The sequence below is a fragment of the Lutjanus erythropterus genome, chromosome 2 (genome assembly GCF_056507025.1).
Source record: "Lutjanus erythropterus isolate fLutEry1 chromosome 2, fLutEry1.hap2, whole genome shotgun sequence".
In the NCBI taxonomy this organism is placed as follows: domain Eukaryota; kingdom Metazoa; phylum Chordata; class Actinopteri; order Lutjaniformes; family Lutjanidae; genus Lutjanus; species Lutjanus erythropterus.
The window spans coordinates 6,283,069-6,304,362 of record NC_139318.1 but is presented as its reverse complement, the minus strand read 5'-3'; the positions used below and the strand labels follow the sequence as shown (position 1 = coordinate 6,304,362).

The 21,294-nt window shown below is 41.1% G+C and overlaps 1 protein-coding gene across 4 annotated transcripts in view; it reads right to left on the bottom strand.

The window, feature by feature from the left end:
* The window catches only part of iqsec1b (IQ motif and Sec7 domain ArfGEF 1b), a 332,046-nt gene that overhangs the window by 136,258 nt on the left and 174,494 nt on the right, over positions 1 to 21,294 (bottom strand). For all 4 annotated transcript variants that reach the window (XM_084726876.1, XM_084726885.1, XM_084726895.1 and 1 more), the window contains one exon: positions 12,745 to 12,798. In XM_084726876.1, the coding sequence (XP_084583002.1) occupies positions 12,745 to 12,798 (54 nt within the window). The remainder of the gene's footprint in view (positions 1 to 12,744; positions 12,799 to 21,294) is intronic.

Genomic DNA, 21,294 nt, shown 5'->3' with positions numbered 1-21,294 from the left:
GTGGTCACCTTGTTGACAGGAAAAGCTCTAGAGGCCTACGCTGGAATGGATGAGGAACAGTCAGAATCCTATGAGGCTGTTAAAGCAGCAGTATTGATGAAGTTCAATGTTACAGAAGAGACGTACAGACAGCGCTTCCGGAGCACTACTGTGCCAGTGGGAGAGACGGTGCGAGAAACCTACAACCGGATAAAGGGACTTTACAAACGGTGGATGCGACCCGACAGCCGTACTAAGGAGCAGATTGGTGAAACCATCATCTTGGAGCAATACCTTCGTGTACTTCCCCCAGACATCCGCATCTGGGTAAAGGAGCACAATCCCCAGACAGGAGAGGAAGCAGCAGACCTGGCAGAACGCTACACAGCCGCCCACCGAGACCCGTCAAAGAGAAAGGTGACTGTTGGGAAGCCAAGGTTTGGGGATGGCAAACCTCACAGTTTGCCTTCCATGGACAGTACGGACACTGGGGTTAGTAAGAAACCTGTTCATTCAAATTTAAAACCCAACTTTGTGTGTTACTACTGTCAGCAGCCTGGCCACAAAGCTTCGTTGTGTCCTTTAAGAAAATCAAAGTCAGTTGAGTTGTGTTCAGTGCCACGTGCAGAAAGTGATGACCTGGATGATGTTAATGATAATGGACTGATACCACACAAACATGTGGTGGATGTCACAGTAAATGGTCAGGTAGCAAAGGCTCTGGCTGACACTGGTAGTTCACAAACTTTGGTGAAGTCTAGCCTACTCAGCAATGCACTAACTAATTTTGATCGAAATGTAAATATCATATGTGTACATGGATGTAAGAAAGATTATCCTACTGCAGATGTTATCATTGAGGTTGAAGGGCAAGCCTTTATGTTAACTGTGGGAGTGCTAGATAATCTAGTTTATGATGTAATCCTTGGAGAAGATTTGCCTATCCTTGACAACTTGGTCCAGCAAAATTCTGTAGCATACTCTTGTGCGGTAGTTACCCGTTCTGTGGCCAAGGGGTTAGAACCCCTACCTGATATACATGATAGTTTGTTTGAAAGGGTAAGCAAGGAAAAGAAAACAAAACGGCAACGCTGTCAGGAGAAAAATAGAAATCACAATAAAGCCAAAATCCCTGAATCTACTCTTCCTGTGTCTTCCTGCATCGACCCCCAATGGCAAATCCCTGACAATTTCAGACAGAGTCAGGAAAATGACTCGTCTCTAAAACCTCTCTTTGCAAAAGCATATGAAGTCAATGGGGTCCATGAGGCAGGCACAGGAGGGCTGAAGAGTGCAATTGGGGATCCCTTCATCATAAAAGACAACCTTTTGTATTTGGCAGATATTGAGACACCTAGGCTTGTTGTTCCAAAAGAGTATCGTCAAGTAATCCTGCATTTGGGTCATACAGTTCCATGGGCTGGGCATCTAGGACAGGCTAAGACATATAACCGCATTGCTCAACGCTTTTATTGGCCAGGGTTATACAAAGAGGTACTAGAATACTGTAAAAGTTGTCATGAATGTCAGGTTGTAGCTCCCACTAAGGTTTCAGACCGAGGCCAATTACAACCGTTGCCTATCATGAGTGTACCTTATGAGAGAATAGCTATGGATATCATTGGTCCTTTGCCCAAAAGTAGTAATGGACACAAATTTGCTCTGGTCATATGTGACTACGCAACTAGATACCCTGATGTCTATCCACTGCGCTCCATTCAGGTCAAACATATAGTTCGATGTTTAGTGGAGTTATTCTCTAGAGTTGGTATCCCTAAAGAGATCTTGACAGATCAAGGTACAAACTTTATGTCACATTTGATGAAATCACTGTACTCCCAACTTGGTGTGAAAGGTATAAGAACAACACCTTACCACCCTGAAACTGACGGTCTAGTGGAACGGTTTAATGGTACTCTGAAACACATGTTGAGGAAGTTTGTTGATGACACAGGTAAAGACTGGGATAAATGGTTGCCTTTTCTTTTATTTGCATATAGAGAGGTACCCCAGGCTTCAACTGGTTTCTCTCCTTTTGAGTTGATATATGGCAGGCAAGTCAGAGGCCCCTTGGACATGCTGAAGGAGAACTGGGTGGCTGGTGAGGCAACGCCAACAACAACCAACATCATCTCCTACATTCTGCAGATGAGAGACAAACTGGAAAGTTACAGAAAAAAAGCAAAGGAACACTTGCAAGATGCTCAACAAAGACAAAAGGTATGGTACGACAAACATGCCCGTGAAAGAGAACTGAAAGCCGGCCAGAAAGTGTTAGTACTGCTTCCTACTGGGCCAAGTAAATTACTAGCTAAGTGGCAAGGCCCCTATACAGTGACCAGAAAGGTGGGCCCAGTAACATATGAGATTTTCTGTCCTGACAAACATAAACCTCAACAATTACTTCATGTAAACCTGTTAAAAGAATATCATGAAAGAAACAACCAGGAAACAGGAGGGGAGCATGTTCTGATGGTCCAGGATGTCCCGCCCGAAGAAGATGATGTAGGGGAGGCTGAGGAACCCGACATGGTACCCTTCAGGGAGAAGTGTAAAATCCCAACCCCTCCTGAGCATCTGAGTGAGGACCAGTGGCATCAACTGGGTGAGCTGAAACAATCTTTCCCATCCTTGTTCTCTGAGAAACCTGGCCGCACTAATGTGATAGAACATAAAATTGCTCTGAAAAATACTACGCCTGTTCGTCTGAAGCCCTACAGGATTCCAGAACGAATGGTGGAACCCCTGAGGAAGGAGGTCCAGATGATGTTGGACATGGGTGTCATTGAACCGTCTAGAAGTGAGTGGTCAAATCCTATAGTGCTTGTTCCTAAGAAAAATTCCACTCAACCTCGGTTCTGTTCTGACATGAGGAAACTGAACAGCATTTCATGTTTTGACTCCTATCCCATGCCACGCATTGACGAGCTGTTGGAGAGATTGGGGAAAGCCAAGTATATTACAACCCTAGATCTTTGTAAAGGTTACTGGCAAGTGCCCCTTGACCCAGCTTGTAAAGAATACACAGCTTTCCAGATTCCAGGAATGGGTTTATTCCATTACACTGTGTTACCTTTTGGGCTTCATGGAGCACCTGCAACCTTCCAAAGATTAATGGACATTGTTCTTAATGATTGCTCCAGGTTTGCAGCTGCCTATCTTGATGATGTCGTAATCTACAGTGAATCCTGGGATGAACACATGCAGCATCTCAAAGTTGTCTTGGGCAAAATACAGGACGCTGGACTGACCCTGAATGTAAACAAATGTTCTTGGGCTCAAGAGGAGGTGAAATACCTTGGGTACCTGGTTGGCCGTGGGCAAATAAAGCCACAAATAGAAAAGATAAAGGCCATACAGATGATTACCAGACCCCTGACCAAGAAACAAGTGAGATCTTTTCTAGGACTGGTGGGCTGGTACAGAAGGTTTGTTCCTCATTTTGCTACGCTGGCAGCACCACTCACCGAACTGACAAAAAAGTCAATCACTAAAGTGATTTGGAATGATGAATGTGAGCATGCTTTCCAGATGTTAAAGAGGCAGATTTGTCAAGCCCCTGTGTTGCAGAGCCCTGACTTCACAAAACCTTTCCTGGTCCAGGTTGATGCCTCTGGGGTTGGACTAGGAGCCGTGCTAGCCCAGGGAGAACCTGGCGAGGAGAAGCCTGTCTTGTTCCTGAGTAGGAAACTATTTGACCGAGAAAAAAGGTACTCTACTGTGGAAAAAGAAGGTCTGGCTATAAAGTGGGCTGTTGATTCATTGAAATATTACCTTTTGGGAAGACAGTTTGTGTTGCAGACTGACCACAGGCCTTTGAAGTGGATGCATTCAAAGCAGCATCAGAATGCAAGGATCCTGCGTTGGTGCCTAGCCCTCCAGCCATACCAGTTCACTATACAGCATTGTCCTGGTAAGAAAAACCTCATTGCTGACTATCTGTCCCGTTTGCCTGACTTGTGTAAGCCAGAGGGGGAGGAGGTGTGAAATGTGAGGAAGCCTCAACTCCCTTTTGTATTTGCTAAGCCTTTGTTTTTGTTAAGCAAGGTGGACAGATTCACTCACACAACTTCTTTATTTTCTTTATTGAATTTTTAGTTTAATATTAACATACAACCAATTGTACTCAGCATTAGAAACACACTTTTCTTAAGAGTCTATTAAAGTAATGATATAATCAAAGCCAAAACCTGTCAGGGTGTGAGTCCTTGTGGAGGCCATCTTGTCCTGGTGTTTAAAGAGGAAGCACGCCTGAAAAATAGTCCTTTTATGTGCTGCAGGAGTAGGCGGATTCTCTGACTTGATTGGCCAAAGGGTGAGTGATGAAATGACAGGTAATTAAGACAAATACTGTGTGATACTCAAATGATTTGATTATTTCGAGTGTATGGTATTTATGAAAATCTACTGAAGAATGAAATGAGGCTTTGTTGGTTTGAGCAAGCTAAGAAGAACAATATATATTTGTGATTAATCTTGTCAACCTCCCTCCTGCAGAGCTGACCTGATAGGCCAGTTTGAACTGGCAAGGCGGGCTCTCATGCTATATATGAGAGAGCACTGAGAGAGAGGGTGGACTGGTTTAAGAAGAGCAGCACCAGATTTGTTCTAAGCTGAGTACTAAAAAGGAAAAGTGTAATGTTAAGTAACCTTTTTTTTTGTTTTGTTTTTTGGAGACTGACAATAAAAGTTTGCCGAATTTTTGCAGCAAAACTCCCTGCCAGCGTCATGTTTTTGTCCTCCTCTTGTCTCATCATGCTTCCCTGCACCTCACCGTGCAACAGATCAATTCAACACAAACAGTGGTGGCAGGAGAGCGAATAAAAAGCCTGATCTATTTATGGCTCCTTCACACACACGATGACAATGCTTATATGAGGTTACTCTTAATTAGCTGGAATGTCTCTACTTTTATGTACCATCTGACAACTTCCAGCTGTAATTACTACTGCCTACTAAAAACAGCCGTGCCCCCATGTGCTGCACAGCTCTTATATCACTGTGACCAACAACAACACCAGCAACGCTGCTGCATACTAAACGCACACAGATCTGCCTCTACAACACGCTGAGCTTCACACACCATGGCTTGTTTGAGCTGCTTTCAGGCTCTTTAGCTTTGTTCTGTTCCACAGTGTACATAAACACAACTCCATACCACTTGCTCCCTGTACAGGGAATGTCTGTTAAGGGACCTTCCTTTGACAAAATTCCTATATTCTATTGAACACTCTGCACACTGCAGACGTCCAGGAGTCTGGTGTTTTTCATTGCCTTCTCCTGTGTTTCCTTCCAGGATCAAAATTCTCCTGCATTTCTCCCGATTTCTCACACATTTTCACTTTTTCATTATCACAACCTGTTTCTGACACTACAGAATATAGACGCCCTGTACGACTCTAAAAGTCTGCTTTTTCCACCCGGACAACAACACAGTGACACCAAAACAGACTCCATGAGAGCGATTCCTGTTTTGTAGGGAAAGTTTTAAAGGAACCGGGCATGGCTTTTGTAAAATCTGCTGTCTCAATTTTCTTTTAGGGCCAAGGGCAAAAATGAAAGAAAACTGATGAATAAATAGAAATAGATTAGATAGATTTAGGCAAGTTCACACTAGAGGGACAAGTTACTTTGTATTCTTTCCTAGAATTGAAAGTAAAATTAAAGTATTAAACATGCAATGCAGAAAACAGAGTTTCTGAAACTCAGTTTTTTATACTTGCATCTTATATTTATCAATATGCATGTCATCGTGTGTTTAACTGTAATGGTTACATATATTCACAGCAGCATTTTTGTACAGGATAAGAACCATCAGTGATCCGATTCAATTTTTTGATTTATGTGAAATTACTCAGAGCGAGAAACAGTTAAATATATTTTATGAGATTATAAACATGTCATTTTAACTTAGTAAATAAATAAATAAATAAATAAAAAAAGTTGGGAACATTGCTATGTGTAATAAATAAGGGTACTTTGATTCAAAAATGGAGAACTTTAACACAAAAATTCAGTGAGTTATAGCTGCTGAGACAAGAAGTGCTACAACCATCCCTGGTCTCCCCTACTTTACTTTTAATTGAGTCTAATTAATTAATTATTTGTATTTTAATGTCAGGAAACTGGAAATCGAGACCACTTGTTGACACGATGATAGTTGCTAAGCAACCAAGATGCATCTCTAACTGTGCAAAAAGTAACAATATAAGAGTGGCAATTTTCTGTGTGGTTAACATGACCGAAATAGGTTAAATTGATCAAATTTTCTTTGCCTTTTGTGTAATTTACGTAAAAAAACACATTTTAAATGAAAATACAGACACTTCTAGGAAAAGGATTGGAATGAATCCTTTTTCTTTTGTTTATGTGGAAAAAACTAAAGTGAGTATGGGACCTGCAGAACAACAGCGTTTAAGATTACACTGGTTCATGATTTAGTCATTTTCCTCAACAGTTTAAAGCAAAGCACAAAGGCTGTTTGACACCGCCACAGTCATCTTTCAAGATGTAAAGGTGCACACTGAGTCAGGCATTAAACTTTAACCAGGAGGGCTTCCTAAATATTTTAGTGGCCCATTCATTATAGACAAGTGGGCAGACATCTCTGGATAGATTTACCTTTGTGATAACAGCAGACTGGGAACACTGTTGAGGTCCTGTAATGTGCTCTGTGGAAACATGCTGACAGAGGATTTTCCAATAAAGTCCGATCAATCAATCTGAAGCACAGTGGTGCAGCTCGGCCTGCTTTATTTGATATGGCTGTCATGAAGAGTGATGTATGTGGTCTTATTAAGCTACTGTATGTACACACACAGTTAGGACAGACAGTAAGATGAATGAGAGGACTATATCAACCACATCCCCACCATTCTCTGCCTGACAGCATACTTTCTCAATAATTAACAGCCGTTTAAATCTAATTGTTAAGCACTTCTCACAAGAGTCCTTATGTATTCATTACTTCATTGCTTTGTTTGCAAAGGTGTTGCCATATTATTATTGATGGTATCCAAAGACAAATGTGGACTGAAATAACCATGTGAGTGCACGCCACAAAATATACACAAATAAACAACATTAATGCTCCTTTCAAATGGAACTCAAGAGCGTGTGGTTATGGGTAATCATGTGAATGATACGCTTGGCGTTTAAGTGGTTAAGTCGTGAGAACACAGCTGATGGGCAAGAGCAACGTGGGTGGCAAGAGTGTCTCTGTTTGGAAGCCACCAAGGCTAACAGTTTAGCATGCTAGCAAGTGAGTTATGTAATACAGGAAATGCAAAAGCTGAATCAGTCCCTGCAGGATTTTGCAGGTCCTTTTTGGGATTGTTGCAGCCTAAAATGACCGATTTCACGCCAGCTTTTCTAAAGATTTGTGATGCATGTTGCGGTGCTTTAGTGCAGTCATCCCAAAACATTTATCACTGGAGGGACAGACTGATGAAAAGATGAAGCATTTGTGAACAAGAACACATTTTTCATAGAGATTCTGAAATTATGAAGAAAAAAAACTCGATATGATTAAAAATTACTTATCATTAAAAAAAATTAGCTCCACCATATCAAGCTTATGATTTTCAGTAGCATCACTGTGAATAAAGTTATCTGAAACACAAACATGAAATTTATTTATTATAATAGGCAAGTTAGCCAGCAGAATTACTTGTATGTAGAAAAGAAATAATCAGCTCGTCTTGTCTGCTCTATAGCCTCAGTCTCCTTGTCAATTGATTAAATATAACTAGATATGGAATCATTAAAATATTGCCAAATATAACTTTATTTTGACATGTCTTCTTCTAACTATAAAAGCAATCTATTAACCACATGATACATCTGTAAATCATCTCCGTCCAGCCAAACTGGTGGTATCCATGGTAACAAGTGTCCTCGGGTCCTCGAGCAATGGGCCGTAAGTATTGAAAACGAGCAAAACTTGTCTAAAAAGCCTAATTGCATATTAGACACAAATCATGGTGAGCTGCACAATGTTACATACATACATATATAGAAAAACACTATTAAACTCAACTTGTTACATTAAACTTATGTAATAAAATTAAATGGAAAATTTACATATAATTAAAATACATAAAGTCAAGGTTTTTGGGTTAATTATTTTTTTAGGTGTTGTGCCAATTCTGCAGTTGGAAAACTATTAAAAAATTCAGAGGAAGAGGGCATAACAAAATGATGGAGTCCAACTTCAAATGGTGAAAAACAATGTGGAAACCAAGATGGAAATACGACATTTGTGTTAGTTTGATGTATTAATGTGAGGAAGGTTTGGTCAGATCTGTGTGGAGGCATCATGGATGATCAGCCATGTGAGTTAAATGTTTGCTACATCCGAATTTAGTCAGAAAAAGTGTTTTTTATCTCCCTGTAAGCTGATTAACACCTCTTTGAAAAAGACAAAAAAAAAAAAAAAAAAAGCCACCTAAAACGAGTAAATTTTTAAAAACTTTTTTGTCAAATTTAGCCATTTTCAATCACATCCAGGGTTTGAATTCCACAGTGGCTTTTGGGGCAGCCCTGTTTTGTGGTGCACGCTGCTACTAAAAAATTTCACATGCACATGCATACATGGAAATGTGCAGCAGCAATCACTGTCAGTAACATTTAATAGATGCGACATAACAAAAACATAAGGCTACTGTTTCAAAATCAAAGAATAATCAGAGCAAAAAAAAAAACATCAATAAAATAAAAATCAGGAAATCCACTGGGGACACAGGCAAAGAGACTTCCTGTGAGAATTTAGAAAAGAAAATATAAGCTGTAACGCAGTAAATGAACAATGCTTTAGAGCTCTTTGAATTCTTAGCTCCCCCATAATTCAAACTGTGATTGCATCACTTTTCTAGTGCGTCCGTTCACAGAAAACATTGATGGAAACACAGTTTATGTGTAGAAAAAAAATGATATATCAACCTTTGGAGCCCCTGAGTGGAAGTCTTAAAAAAAGACCTTGTCACAGATAGCAGATAGAAAAGCGTGTCACTAACCAGCAGCTGACCTCCTCTGAGATTCTGTTACAGACACCAAAACGTACCAAAACACTCATTCAGTCAGAATCATTTGATCACAAACATTCTACACATTGTGTCTTCAAATAAAAAAAATGAAAGTACAAGACGTTCACCAGTCAGGGAGTGTCACACTGTGGTAGTGGTATGGCAGATCTAGAAGACAACAAGTCATTAAAGGTGCAGTTTTCCTCCTCAGCTGGACGACCACAGACACTCAGCCAGCATGTGGACGCTTGTCAGGAGAGAAGAGAATCCCCCAATCTGATTTCCACACTTCCTTGTGTCACTACAGATTGGATTAGTTCTAGATCACTCTGCCCTGCAAGTGCAGAATGGATGAGAAGCCGATTACAGCTATTCAACTCTTCCCTAATTCTCAAAAAACTTATAACTAACTAATTATTCTCAAAACTGCTTCAAACCAGTCAGGAAAATATTACAAATAAGTCAAACCAACACTCATGCTGCCTGTGTTTCTTGACTGACCATGTGATCACTCAGGGCTCTTCAGGGAACTCAGCATTGTGAAACAGACCCACCAGCGACCTTGAGCATGATCACATGATGAGCCGTCGCAGTTGATCCCCGGCTCTGAACAAGGCCCGACTTTTATGGCCGTGCCCTGACTGGGGGAGGAGGGGAGAGGAGGGAGGGGAGGGGCCACCCGGGTAATGTGATGAAAACCCTGCTTAGCGAAGGCAAGCCCTGGGTGGAACAGATGGAGGCTCCTTCTTTCTTATGCAATCCAGCACTAGTGAAGCAGAAAATATGACTTTTATGTGACTCCCTGGATGTCAGAGGGAATAAAGAGCCTAATGAATGTCCTGGGACTAATATGTTGATGAGCTCTGTAGACAGACAGTCAGTGGGATTATCAAGAGGTCAACACAACCCCCCCAAAAAAAGACTACTCCCTGGTACCACTGAGGCAGCCAAATGACGTATGAATAACACGTCAATGCAGAATGCCTTTTTTTTTTTGCCATGTGTCATTTCACGCCATTTAGCCTGTGCTGACATCATAGACCATATATTAAACAGTGGACGGTGCCTTAACCCTGCACTCTTTCTGGGGCAACTCCACTGGTTGCAAAAAGAAGAAAGATTGTATGTATTCTTATGGCAAAATGACCCTATTTCACGTGTGATTTATGACCTCAGTCAACAGTTTCCTAATGAGTTCATGGTCTCAATCCTTAGTTTCAAGTCTTCTTCAATACAGCATGGTGTTCATTTTGTAAATTATCATCTCTTTTAGAGCAAAATAGACCATAAAGCAGGGTATGCATTAGACTGTAGTTGCCTTGTGACAAGAATCCATCCAGCTCAATGCACCAAGCTCATGAAACTTCGATCAAACAGTCAAACTTAGCAGCGCTGATCAACTATGGATCAAGATTCTGTTACTACATTGTGTATTTCTTGCATAAAATGTTTCCAGAAATATATTTTTATATTATTATATTTAACCTTTAGCTGTAATACGAGAAACTTTGTGGCAAGGAAGGCCACCATTATTTCCTGCTGAATGGGCGAGCCAAAACCAAGAAAGTCTCCTGAGATGCAGTACGTTGCCCACCTGCTCCAACCAAAAAAAAAACAAGATGGCAACCCCCAATCATGCCAGACTTAAGGCTTCAAAACGGTTGTCCACAAACCAATGAATGATGTCACATTTGGTTCACACTCGGCTGACTTTCTGTGCAACTGTCGTTGAGAAAAAAATGTCTGATTACGTAGTATAAAGAGCAACAAAGTCCACGTATGAAGGAGGTTATATCAAACAATGGTCAAACCTAGAAAACTCATTAATATCTCCAAGGTAATGGTTTGTTTCCTGCTAGCAACTATTTGCTATAACCTCCAGGTAAAGACAGCATGCGTCAGACGGAGACCGTCGGCAAATGTGACTAAACATAATAAATGAATGAACTTTTAATACATGACTTCATCTATGAACCTGATTTCTGCCTGTCACATAGATTTTCATTGGCTATATGATCCTACTTCACGACATCATCAAACTACATTTTATGTTGTTTGAATGTGTGTGACTCCTGACTATACTGTCAGGATATAGTAAAAGAGACCAGGTTGGATATGGCACATTGCTGTCAGTCATTTCAAAACATGTGCAACATACAACGTATCATAAGAGCCTGATGCATGAAACCACATTATAAATTCTCTAGTAGAGTAAGTATAGAGCCTGTCATGAATGCATGAATAATTCCAGATTTTTTTTTGCAGACTCCTCATTAATATTGATCACCTTCATAAATATTAGCATACCTTGTGAAGCAGAAGTCATTAATCCCTTCTGTCTGTTTCAGCAAAATGTTTATGAGTTGCTATACTGCAGGAAATTCTGTGTGTTTTCTGTCGAACAGATTGTAAAATATTCTATGAATGCACAGATGTGGGTTATTGCATTGACTTTACAGCTGTAAAGTGTGTGCAATAGCTCTCCAGCTACCATGAGAGGCTTTGATTGGAGCCTCCAAATTGACCAAAACAGCGAGATTAAGCAGGCTGTGAGAAGAGGACTCACTGGTGAAAGGCTTTGAATGATAATAACATTCTAGGAAAGGGGAGAGAAAAAAGCCTGCCTTCTTCAGACCCTTCTCTAAAAATAGCTCCGCTGGTGTGACATCATCAGTGCTACGCAAATATCATCCACCTTTACTTCTGTGGGTGCAGCAGAAAAGTCTGTTTTAGCCTACGGTAGCATGTCTGCTTGTTTGGGCCGACAACATGAGCACACACAGGCACAAATACATGCACATGCACAGAGCAGCACAGCAAAAATAATACACTATGACTTTATGTCACCCATACTTGAGAAGTGGGATGAATCATGTCCAACCAAAAAACAAGCCTTAAAAAAGTATTAGTACCAACATTGCAAAGATTGCAAGATTGCATAACTGCACTCTTCTGGTGATTTATATGTCTGAAATATATGTAATTTATTACGTTCTTTAATTTGCTTTAATTGTTTTTCATTTCTAAACTTGCTCTGTGCCAGAAACCACTGTTGTCCCATACAAAAAATCACATAAAACACATTTTTAAAAATGTGCTTGTTGTACAAGTCTGATGTCAATTCCATCAGATTTTTACAAAAACTTGATTTAATCAGGCACAGTAAGGGTTAGCTATATCCTAAGTAGCCCTGTTTCACTTCCTGGTTTAAAAAAGGTGGCAATACTGCTCAAGAACTGATAAACTTTCTATTTTTCAACAAATTAATTAAATAATATTGCTATCAGATGTGTCTCAACCATAACACATCAACTAGCCCTTCTGAATCAAAGCTAAGTTTTATGGTTTAAAAATGTGTATTTTTGATTAACATTAAGAGAACTCTGAGACACTTTAAAAAATAAAATGGCTGCTCACTACGACTATGCAGTGCATTGATAAAATGTAATGTTTAGTCAACTCCATATGACATTTAATAAAAAATGTATCACATGGAGGTTCTGATCTTTTAAAATATATTTTCCAGCATAACTGAAGTGCAAAAACCCTGTCAAAACACAGTTTTGTCCCATTTCTCAACAATGAGTGATATCTGACTCCCTCAGTTTCAAGAAAAACTGCTCCTTTCCACATCAAGGGAGCATTTCACACTCCCAAAGTAAGTTTTTTGCTCTCAAGTTTCCTCGCCCAGCACCTCATCCCTCAAAATCCCCCAGCATGCAACATTTACAGCGGTACTCACAAGTGATGGTGGCGTCTGTGAGTCATGGCGGAGCTGGCAACTTCTTCGTCTGGTCTGGGGGAGCAGAAAGAGCAGAAAGCTGAGGCACAGACTGACTATCAGGCAGTTTAAAGCTCACCCACCTACTCATACACACACTCACATACTGTACACACACACACACACCCTGACTTGGCGTGCTGCTCATTCAAGCTTGGTCACAGTGGGGATGAGGGCTCACGTACAGTAGTCTCATGATGTAACTGGCGCCGCACACATCTCATTAGCAGCAGCCGAAGCACACACTCTACTGCATTTAACCTACTTAATCTATATTCATGTACACACACTAGTGCTGTGCATCCATTAAGACCACTTAATCCTATCTATATGGTCAATATCTAGAAGTGTTGGAGGTACTGCTGTGAACAACAACACTGGATGAAAAGTGGATTGTGAATATGAAGTGATCTGAATATAAATTTGTTTTAAAATGGATGTCCTGAGGAATTTAAACATTGTTACATGCATTTCAAGAGAATCTCTTACATGTGTTAATTGTGTATGTTACATGTGTATGTCTGTGTCGTGTGTGTATTTGCACAATAAGCGTGTTGACCAAGCAAGGATTATCTCGCTGTAAGGGGACCGACGTAACACCCTATGCAACGGCTCAGTGTACTACAGTACTGAGAAGGGGGGGAGGGGGGGGGGATTGGCCCGACGGTCTCTATGGAAACCACTGGCTGCGTTGAGGGCAGGTCCACAGAGGGAAAGGCATAAGGGAATCAAATCCTTTCTGCGCTTCTCATCCAGAGCTGATGAGTCTTGTGCAGCTAATGGACCGCTGTGCAAATGACTGGGCAGGTACAGGCTTTAATCACATTTAATACCACTGCATATGAGCTGTTCTGGCAAACACGCTAATAGAGTTTCACTGGGCAGAGACTACATTAAGCAAATGCTGCAAAAGCTGTGAGACACTCATATATAGCACAGTGTCAAAGACTGCTAACTGTGCTGTCGGCCTGGAGAGGGTGACAGCCAGAAGCTAGCTCCCAGCCAGCAAGAAGCTTAAAGGTGAGGATCAATTTTATCGCAATTATACGAGTGTACAGAGTACAATTATACAGTCAGACTCAGTCTCTGCATTTAACACATCCTAGTTTTAGGAGCTGTGGGCAGCCACTGTGCACCGCCCAGGGATCAGCTCCAGTTCTAAGCCAGCACTGCGGTCAGGGGTACTGACTGCAGAATTCATCTACCATACATGGTGGAGGAAACCAGAACACCCAGAGGAAACTTGAACAAGCACGGGGAGAACATGCAAACACGAACACACGTCATTCTTACTGGGAGGGGAAAGTGCTACCCACCGCACCGCCCAAGCTTTACCAGAATGGTATGATTTGTACGACATGTTTCCCATTTTTTTGCCCCGTGAGCCCTTAAAATGAACCCCTCGTCGTCAGGGTTTGGTACCGAAATCTGGCTCTCATATGACCAATACCTACTGGACAGATGCCTCATTTAGATGCCACACGCCTGCCATTAAAATAGCTGCCCTCTGGTGGTGACACTACAGACACATCACTAAACAAGCTAGTTAGTCCAACGCCAGCTGGGATGTCAACAGGTGATTATTTGTTTCTGTAAAATTCTTCATTTATGATAAAAAATGAAGTAATTTGGAGCAGAAACACTACATATAAAGTGAACTGTGGATATTGCGTCACAGCCCAGTGGGCAACTTTTAAGTCTGAGCCAGCTAGCTGCTTGATGCTAGTCATAGTTGCACAATGTTGCCAAGCAGATGAATTCCTGCAGTTTGATCATTTCCTTTTCACATGTCGCTATATGGTTACCTTCAGGACATGTCTATAAAATAAATTCAACACATACAGCAGCCAAACATGCACATACCACAGAACGGAAGTGTAGCTTTTGTATAACAAAGCTAATACTTGCTGTAGTATAAAGTTCCATAAAAAACAACATTAAAAATTTACCATTACCATTGATATTCAACCAGCTTCAAATAAGGCTTATCGTTTCATGCAATTTCTTTTGACAGTCTCTCAATATTACCACAATTGTCCAACATCTCACCAACCTGCTAGCCACATTAGCAATGCAACGTGATAACACTAAGTGTAACAGGTTAACCTTCGAAGTAAACAGTAAAACAACGTAAAACATGGCAAAACCTGCAGCCCTCAAGTTTGAAGGTGGGTCAGTGATAGCCGGCATCCATCAGGTATCCACCAGATCCATCCTTGACCTTGAATTCACTACTGACCCTAATCTTGAAAAAAAAAAAGAAAAAACAGCATTTGTTTGCGATTGTTCGTCACTCCCTGTGGTTCCCTTGTCAATAGCGTGGCATTTCAAAATTATTTTCACAGCCCTAGAGATTTAATAACTTTGGCGATGCCTGAACTTTTTATCCACTGATCAGATCAATATTTCAGTTTGTTCAATACTTTTATGACCAAGGTCTGAAAAATGCAACTTTTCACCAGCTTAAACTGAACTTTGAGTATAGCACTAACGCTAGCCAACCATCAGGGTCGCCAGTGTAGTGACAAGGGCATGATCCCTCACTGGCTTCCCACCCATGAACACCATCAATGTTGTTTGTTAGTAATGCAACAAAGCCCGATAAAGCCTGCTGCTACCAAACCCTGATTGCAGTGTTGGGTGAAAACTTAACCCCTTAACATTAGGGGCATAATATATAATAATACACAATACTTAATGTTATACGCTAATTTGTCCCGAGGCTAAACAGTCCAGCTACATACAGGAGCAGTAATTTGGGAAATGGACATGCCTCTGCAGAGATTCAGCTCAGTAGCTTTTCAGTGACAGACTGCTTTATTTAACAGGAGTTGTTCAAGTACCAAATTCCATCAGCTGCCTGTGAAGTACGCTAACATCAGCTTAAACAGCAACACATGGACCAACAGCCCCATATTAAGTAGTGAAAGTGCCTGAGCATCTGTTAATGGACCTGTCTGAGGAGGGAGAAGCTGGTGGCACATTGTCACCTGTAAAAAGGCCTATCAAGGAGGAGTAATTCAACTGAATGACACTACAGAGCATGTCAGGAAAAGAGGATCTAGCATTTTCTTAGTTTGCAGTGAGATGACCTTTTCTCTCTTAAGTTAGAACGTGTCAAGCGAGCAGATGAGCAAATGCCGGGTTTTAGAAAGGATGCACTGACAGCATTTCAGCCATACCTTCCCTCTAGCTGCAGCACAAGAGTGAAGTTGTGTAGCCTGGAAGATATATGCCCTAATCAGAGAGAGGAAAGGGAGGGTGGAGCCAATCATGCTATTTTGTGATACAAAAGAAGGCTGGGAAACAGGCAGGGAGGGCGGGCAAATTGCTTAACAACAAAATAAAAAGCTGCACCATCAGTCAGAAGATAACATGACGGCTGAATATGCTTTGCATGTATCACACTCGACTGCGCATCCCTCTCAGGAATACACACCGTGTAGAAACGGCTGAACCTCTTTGACATGACAAGAGGCGAGGCGGAAGGAAGTGGTGAAACATCAATCACAGGCAAAGGCCTTTACAGCAGTTGTCATGACAATAGCCATGGGTGAAAGATCCTCTCCTTCCCCTCTCCGGAGACTTGCTGACATTCAGTCCCACTCTACTAAGACACAAACCGGAGCGAGATCACTGCAACGGCTGCTGGTCCAGGGGTCCCTCCCGTTCGGTGCCCCGTCTGGAGTTGGCAAACGCGGCTGAACTTGATGGGAGGTGTTTTCAGTCTGCTCACAGCCATGGAGAAGAATCCCCGGGGGCCATCATCTTGCTCCACCGGTATAAACACCATGCATCTTTAGAGACATGCAGACCAGAGCGACACATTCATCATTAGGCATGGTCTCTGGTGAACTGGATTAGATTTAGCAACTTTGTGTGAAAACGAGCCTTGTGTCAACAGTGCTGAGGAGGACATTATTAATTTGGTCTCGCTTTGAGTGCAGAGATGCTCTGATACCATTTCTTCCTTTTTTTTTCCTTGATTCAGATTCTGATACCTGAACTTTGATCCGATACCAGTGTTTTAAAAAATATATATATATATACTGTGTATTATCACTTTTTTTTAACAGCTGGCCTAACCTAGCCTGACATTGTCAGACTAATCTGCTACTAATGTGAATTTGTCTGGAACCTCTTGGTTCATTTTCAGTTTTTAAGGGCAGTTATCAATATACACAGGCTAAAATGCATCAGGATGTACAGACGTACAACCAATCAAAGCAGTGAAACCTGTGACATAGCAGTGATTGGTCTGTTTCCAAGCAGGGCTCAGAATAGGAGTCGCGACCTTTTTCATATTACAGATTAACGGTACACTAAGATACGTTTCTGAAAACATTTTAGGTGAGAAAAAGGTCAGGTAGAAAAGGAATCTTGGTTATATTTGATCAGCACTGCCTAGTCTGACAGTTTGATCTGAGTTTTTGGAGCCTGAGGCGTTGGGCTAGACAGACCTGCTGACTGGACACAAGTGGATAAGACCTACAAGCAATACAGACTCACAAGTCAGTGTCTGGGATAGTCTCACAGCTTTTGTTGCCAGGCCACCATTGCAAATAAGAATTTATTCTCAGTGACTTGGCTGCTTTAATAAAGGTAAAATAAAATAAAATGTGGTGGAAACAGGAGAACCATTGCAAGTCTTTAGGGTGGCCCTTCATACTGGGGAGAAGGGGGAGTGTTGTGTCCGGTAAGGCACTAGAATAAATGCAAGGGGCATAGGTTTGATGGCAGCCGTTATGTGATTTTGGATTGGTGCATAGACTTGCGATGCTCAATCCAGCATTTCAGGCAGTATTGGAGGCATTTCTGATACTATCACTATTGCAGCAACCATAGTTTAATAGTTTAACTTGAATGCATTAAATGCAAATCACCGTGCAATTACAAAGACAACTGCCACAGCTCGTCATATCCCTTGATAATGGAGCATGCGTCATTTAACAGGGGAACAGTATCAGAGTGTTAGGGTCTCAGACACCCAGATGGAACTTGCAGTAGAATTCCTGCTCCTTTGTGTCAAAAGAAGCCGACTGAGGCAGAGGAGCTGGAAAGCATCGCTGGATGAACCTCATGCTCACTCCTGAATGAGCCCAAGAATATGGATGGATGGACAACTATCAGAACAGTGTTGTGTGTAAACCACCTAAACTGACTCATCCTGACCAAGGACAGTAATACAACAACTCATTTTATCACCCAGCCACTTCCACACTTTGGAGTACACAGTATACCACCAGTCTTGACTTTCATAGTCTGACTCATCAGATGCACAGTGTTGGTATAAGTCCTGATATTGGTCACTTGCTTCAAGCGGCATCTGCTATCTACTTGTATCTGCTACCGCCTTGTTGTAACCCACCCACTGAAAACGGCAAATTAGTGCATGGAATGCTAACAATTCCAACATAAACAGGCTAACAGCTGTTACCTTTTCTTTTGCAGTGATGTAGTCATTTTAATACCTCACCTCCCGACGTGCAAATGTTCCCCCACAACAAGTTTCCCCCTCGACACTATTTTGCTGCAGCACCATCGATGCATCCTGGGCTTAGCTCCACCCAAGACGTTTGTGATTCGTTTAAAGAAATGCAAACAAGGCAGGGCGTTTTTTTTTCCCTTATAGCAGAATGTGTATGCATGGAGCCAGACCTTTCTTCAGTGCTGAGGGCTGTGGAGAGACGTCTGGCTATGCGAGACTAAAACTTACAGGATTGACCGATATGAAACTTCACCATCATGACAGACTTAACAGCCGTACCTGCCAGGCCTACGGGACGCTACCAGTCACGAGAGACATGAGGTTTCAGCAACAACTGCTAAGATTAGAAAGGAAGAAGTACTGTAAAGACGGAAACAAGCTTGATCCAGCAAACAAACATGGACGTTGCTGTAATCGTGAGCAAATATTTTAGCTGCGAAATGCACAGAAGTCTGATTCAAAGGAGTCATCAGACAGCACACATCTGGAGGCAAGAGATGTCTCTGTCCCTCTGTGTCTTGCTGAGAGATTTCCTCACCGCCTCTAATCCTTGGGCAGAATGAGCCTAATGGTCCATTATGTAACAGGCTTACAGGGAGGAGACGAGTTTATGATGAGTACTGCTGGACATGTCTGCTGGGATAATGTCAATCAGGTCTGCTTCCGGTCACTTGGTGGGGTAAACAAAGACGGATATATGTAAGAAAGAAAGTGCTATCAATTCCAGATCATCAACAATAAAGCAGCGCTGCACAGAAACACTTTAAATAAGAGTGTGATCTCTTATTTTCTCGCAGGAAGAACGCCAGACCAAATTCACCTCGCAGCATATGGTGCTTTAGAGCTATGGGACATTAAGACATGTCTTCAATCTTCTCAGCCCGAGAGGAGGCTGGTGACGGGTGTAGGGTGGGAGGAGGTGTAGGTAGCAGCAGCTCCTGTGGAGTAATACTGCCGCGGCAGCGAGTGTCAGGCAGGCATTAGGGCCCAGGAGCTGAAGGCTCTTCCCGATCAGAGAAAAAAGCCCGGGGCTCACAACAACAACAACACACAAACACATCACTCCAGTAAGCGCACTACCCTGCTCGCAGTCAGAAAAAAACACACACAAGAAGCAGGATGGGGAAGAGGCTGTGAAGTGGCAATTCAATCACGAGATTGTTCGGTGCGGTACACGATATGGCAGCTCATTAAGCGTGGGTTCTGTGTGACGAAAGCCATTTTGCAGATTGTCTCATTGGTTTGCTAATCACTGTGATGCAGCAGCAGCAGCAGTAAGGACAGGAGTGAGTGAGCAGCAGTAATGGACAGTGTGGGTGCTCGTGTGCCTGAGTGTGTGTGTGTGTGTGTGAGTGATTGGAAGGAAAGTTGTTTAAGAGCCACTCCCATCTCTGTGGTCACTGTCTCCCTCCTCCGGCTGTCCTGCCTCAAATCTGCAACAGAGCCTCAAAGCTCCTTTAGCCAGCTTCAGCTGATACTATTATGCACTGTAAAAAAAAATAGTTGAAATGACTTAAAATTTCAAAGCAACAAACTGCAATAGATTTTTGAGTTCTGAGCCCAACTCAAACTCTAAAGTTTGGAAATAAACTTTAAAAGGTTTTGCTGAGCTAGATAAACTCTTTAGATAAACTAGAATATTTTAGTTTTAGAAACTAAATTTTTTTTTCTTCAAAAATTGGTCACAGTTAGCTGCGAACCTGATTTCTTTTGTTTTTGCTTGAAAAATATTAAAACTTTAACATCTACTTTCACATCAATGAATTTACTCAATATTTTTTTTTTTTTTAAATACAATGTTTTGAGTTTCTAAAATTCAAAGCTGTAAGTAAAGTAAATTATCTCAACAAAAGATCAGTGGTTGGTAAAAGTTTTTCAAAACTTAAGAATTTGAGTTAGTGTCAAAACTCTCTTTCATTTTTACAGTGTATAAAGACACCCCAATCCTGACAAAATAAAGAGTAAAGAGTTTTGGACCAGTTTGATGTTGATTTTCAGATTTGATTTAGTTAATATATATTACTCAAATTAACTATTAAGTATTATATTTTCTTTCTTTTTTTTTTTGCAGAAATTGTGTCTTGTGTTGAAAGATTCTCCATGAGTAGAGGGAAAGAGAGAGTGTTTAGCATGTGTTTCACTAGCCCAAAAGCTAAAAGTCAATAAAAGGGAGAAAATTATAGCCTCAAATTTGGCTGTAACATTTCAGTTCAGCTAAGTCGGATCTTGAAAACCTCAGGGACAGGACTCAGGGTTCAAGTCCCAGTTTGTCCTGCATAATAGAAACTTTGTCTGAAGAAAGCTGAATTCAACAGTGACTGAAACCCTTTAAAGGTCCAAGGTGTGTAAGATCTATGGGGATCAATTGGCAGAATATGGTAGAAAGTGAATATAATATTCTAAGTCATTCATTCCTGTGAATTGGGACAAATCCAATAGTTTGAGCAGGTTTTGACTTTTACTTTTCAATTATGCTGGAAAATATATTTTAAAAGATCAAACTCTTGGCTATCAAACCTTGTGAAGGGCCAACCTTCACAACCTTCACACAAGTGATTATACTTTTTATGAAATGTACTGGACTGTGCTGACAGAATGTTCCTTTTTCATTTCACAGCATAGTTTTAGTGAGCAGCCATTTTATTTTTAAAGTGTCTCAGAGTTCTCTTAATGTTAATCAAAATACACATTTTTAAACCATAATTCCTATTTAGCTTTGATTTAGAAGGGCTACAGAGTTAACATGTTATGTTGAGACATATCTGATAGCAATATTATTTCATGAATTTGTCGAAAAATAGAAAGTTTACCAGTGCTTGAGCAGTATTCACAGCTTTTTTAAACCAGGATGTGAGACAGGGGTAACTAATTGAGTTGACAGAAATCTGAGACACAACTTTAAGAGGCCAAAACTTTCATGAAAAAAAAAAAAAGATTTTAAAACAAAGACGATTATAAGCACATTTTTATACCTATATTATCAGTAGGTATTGTTAGTTTTAGATTTTAAAGGATTTTAACAC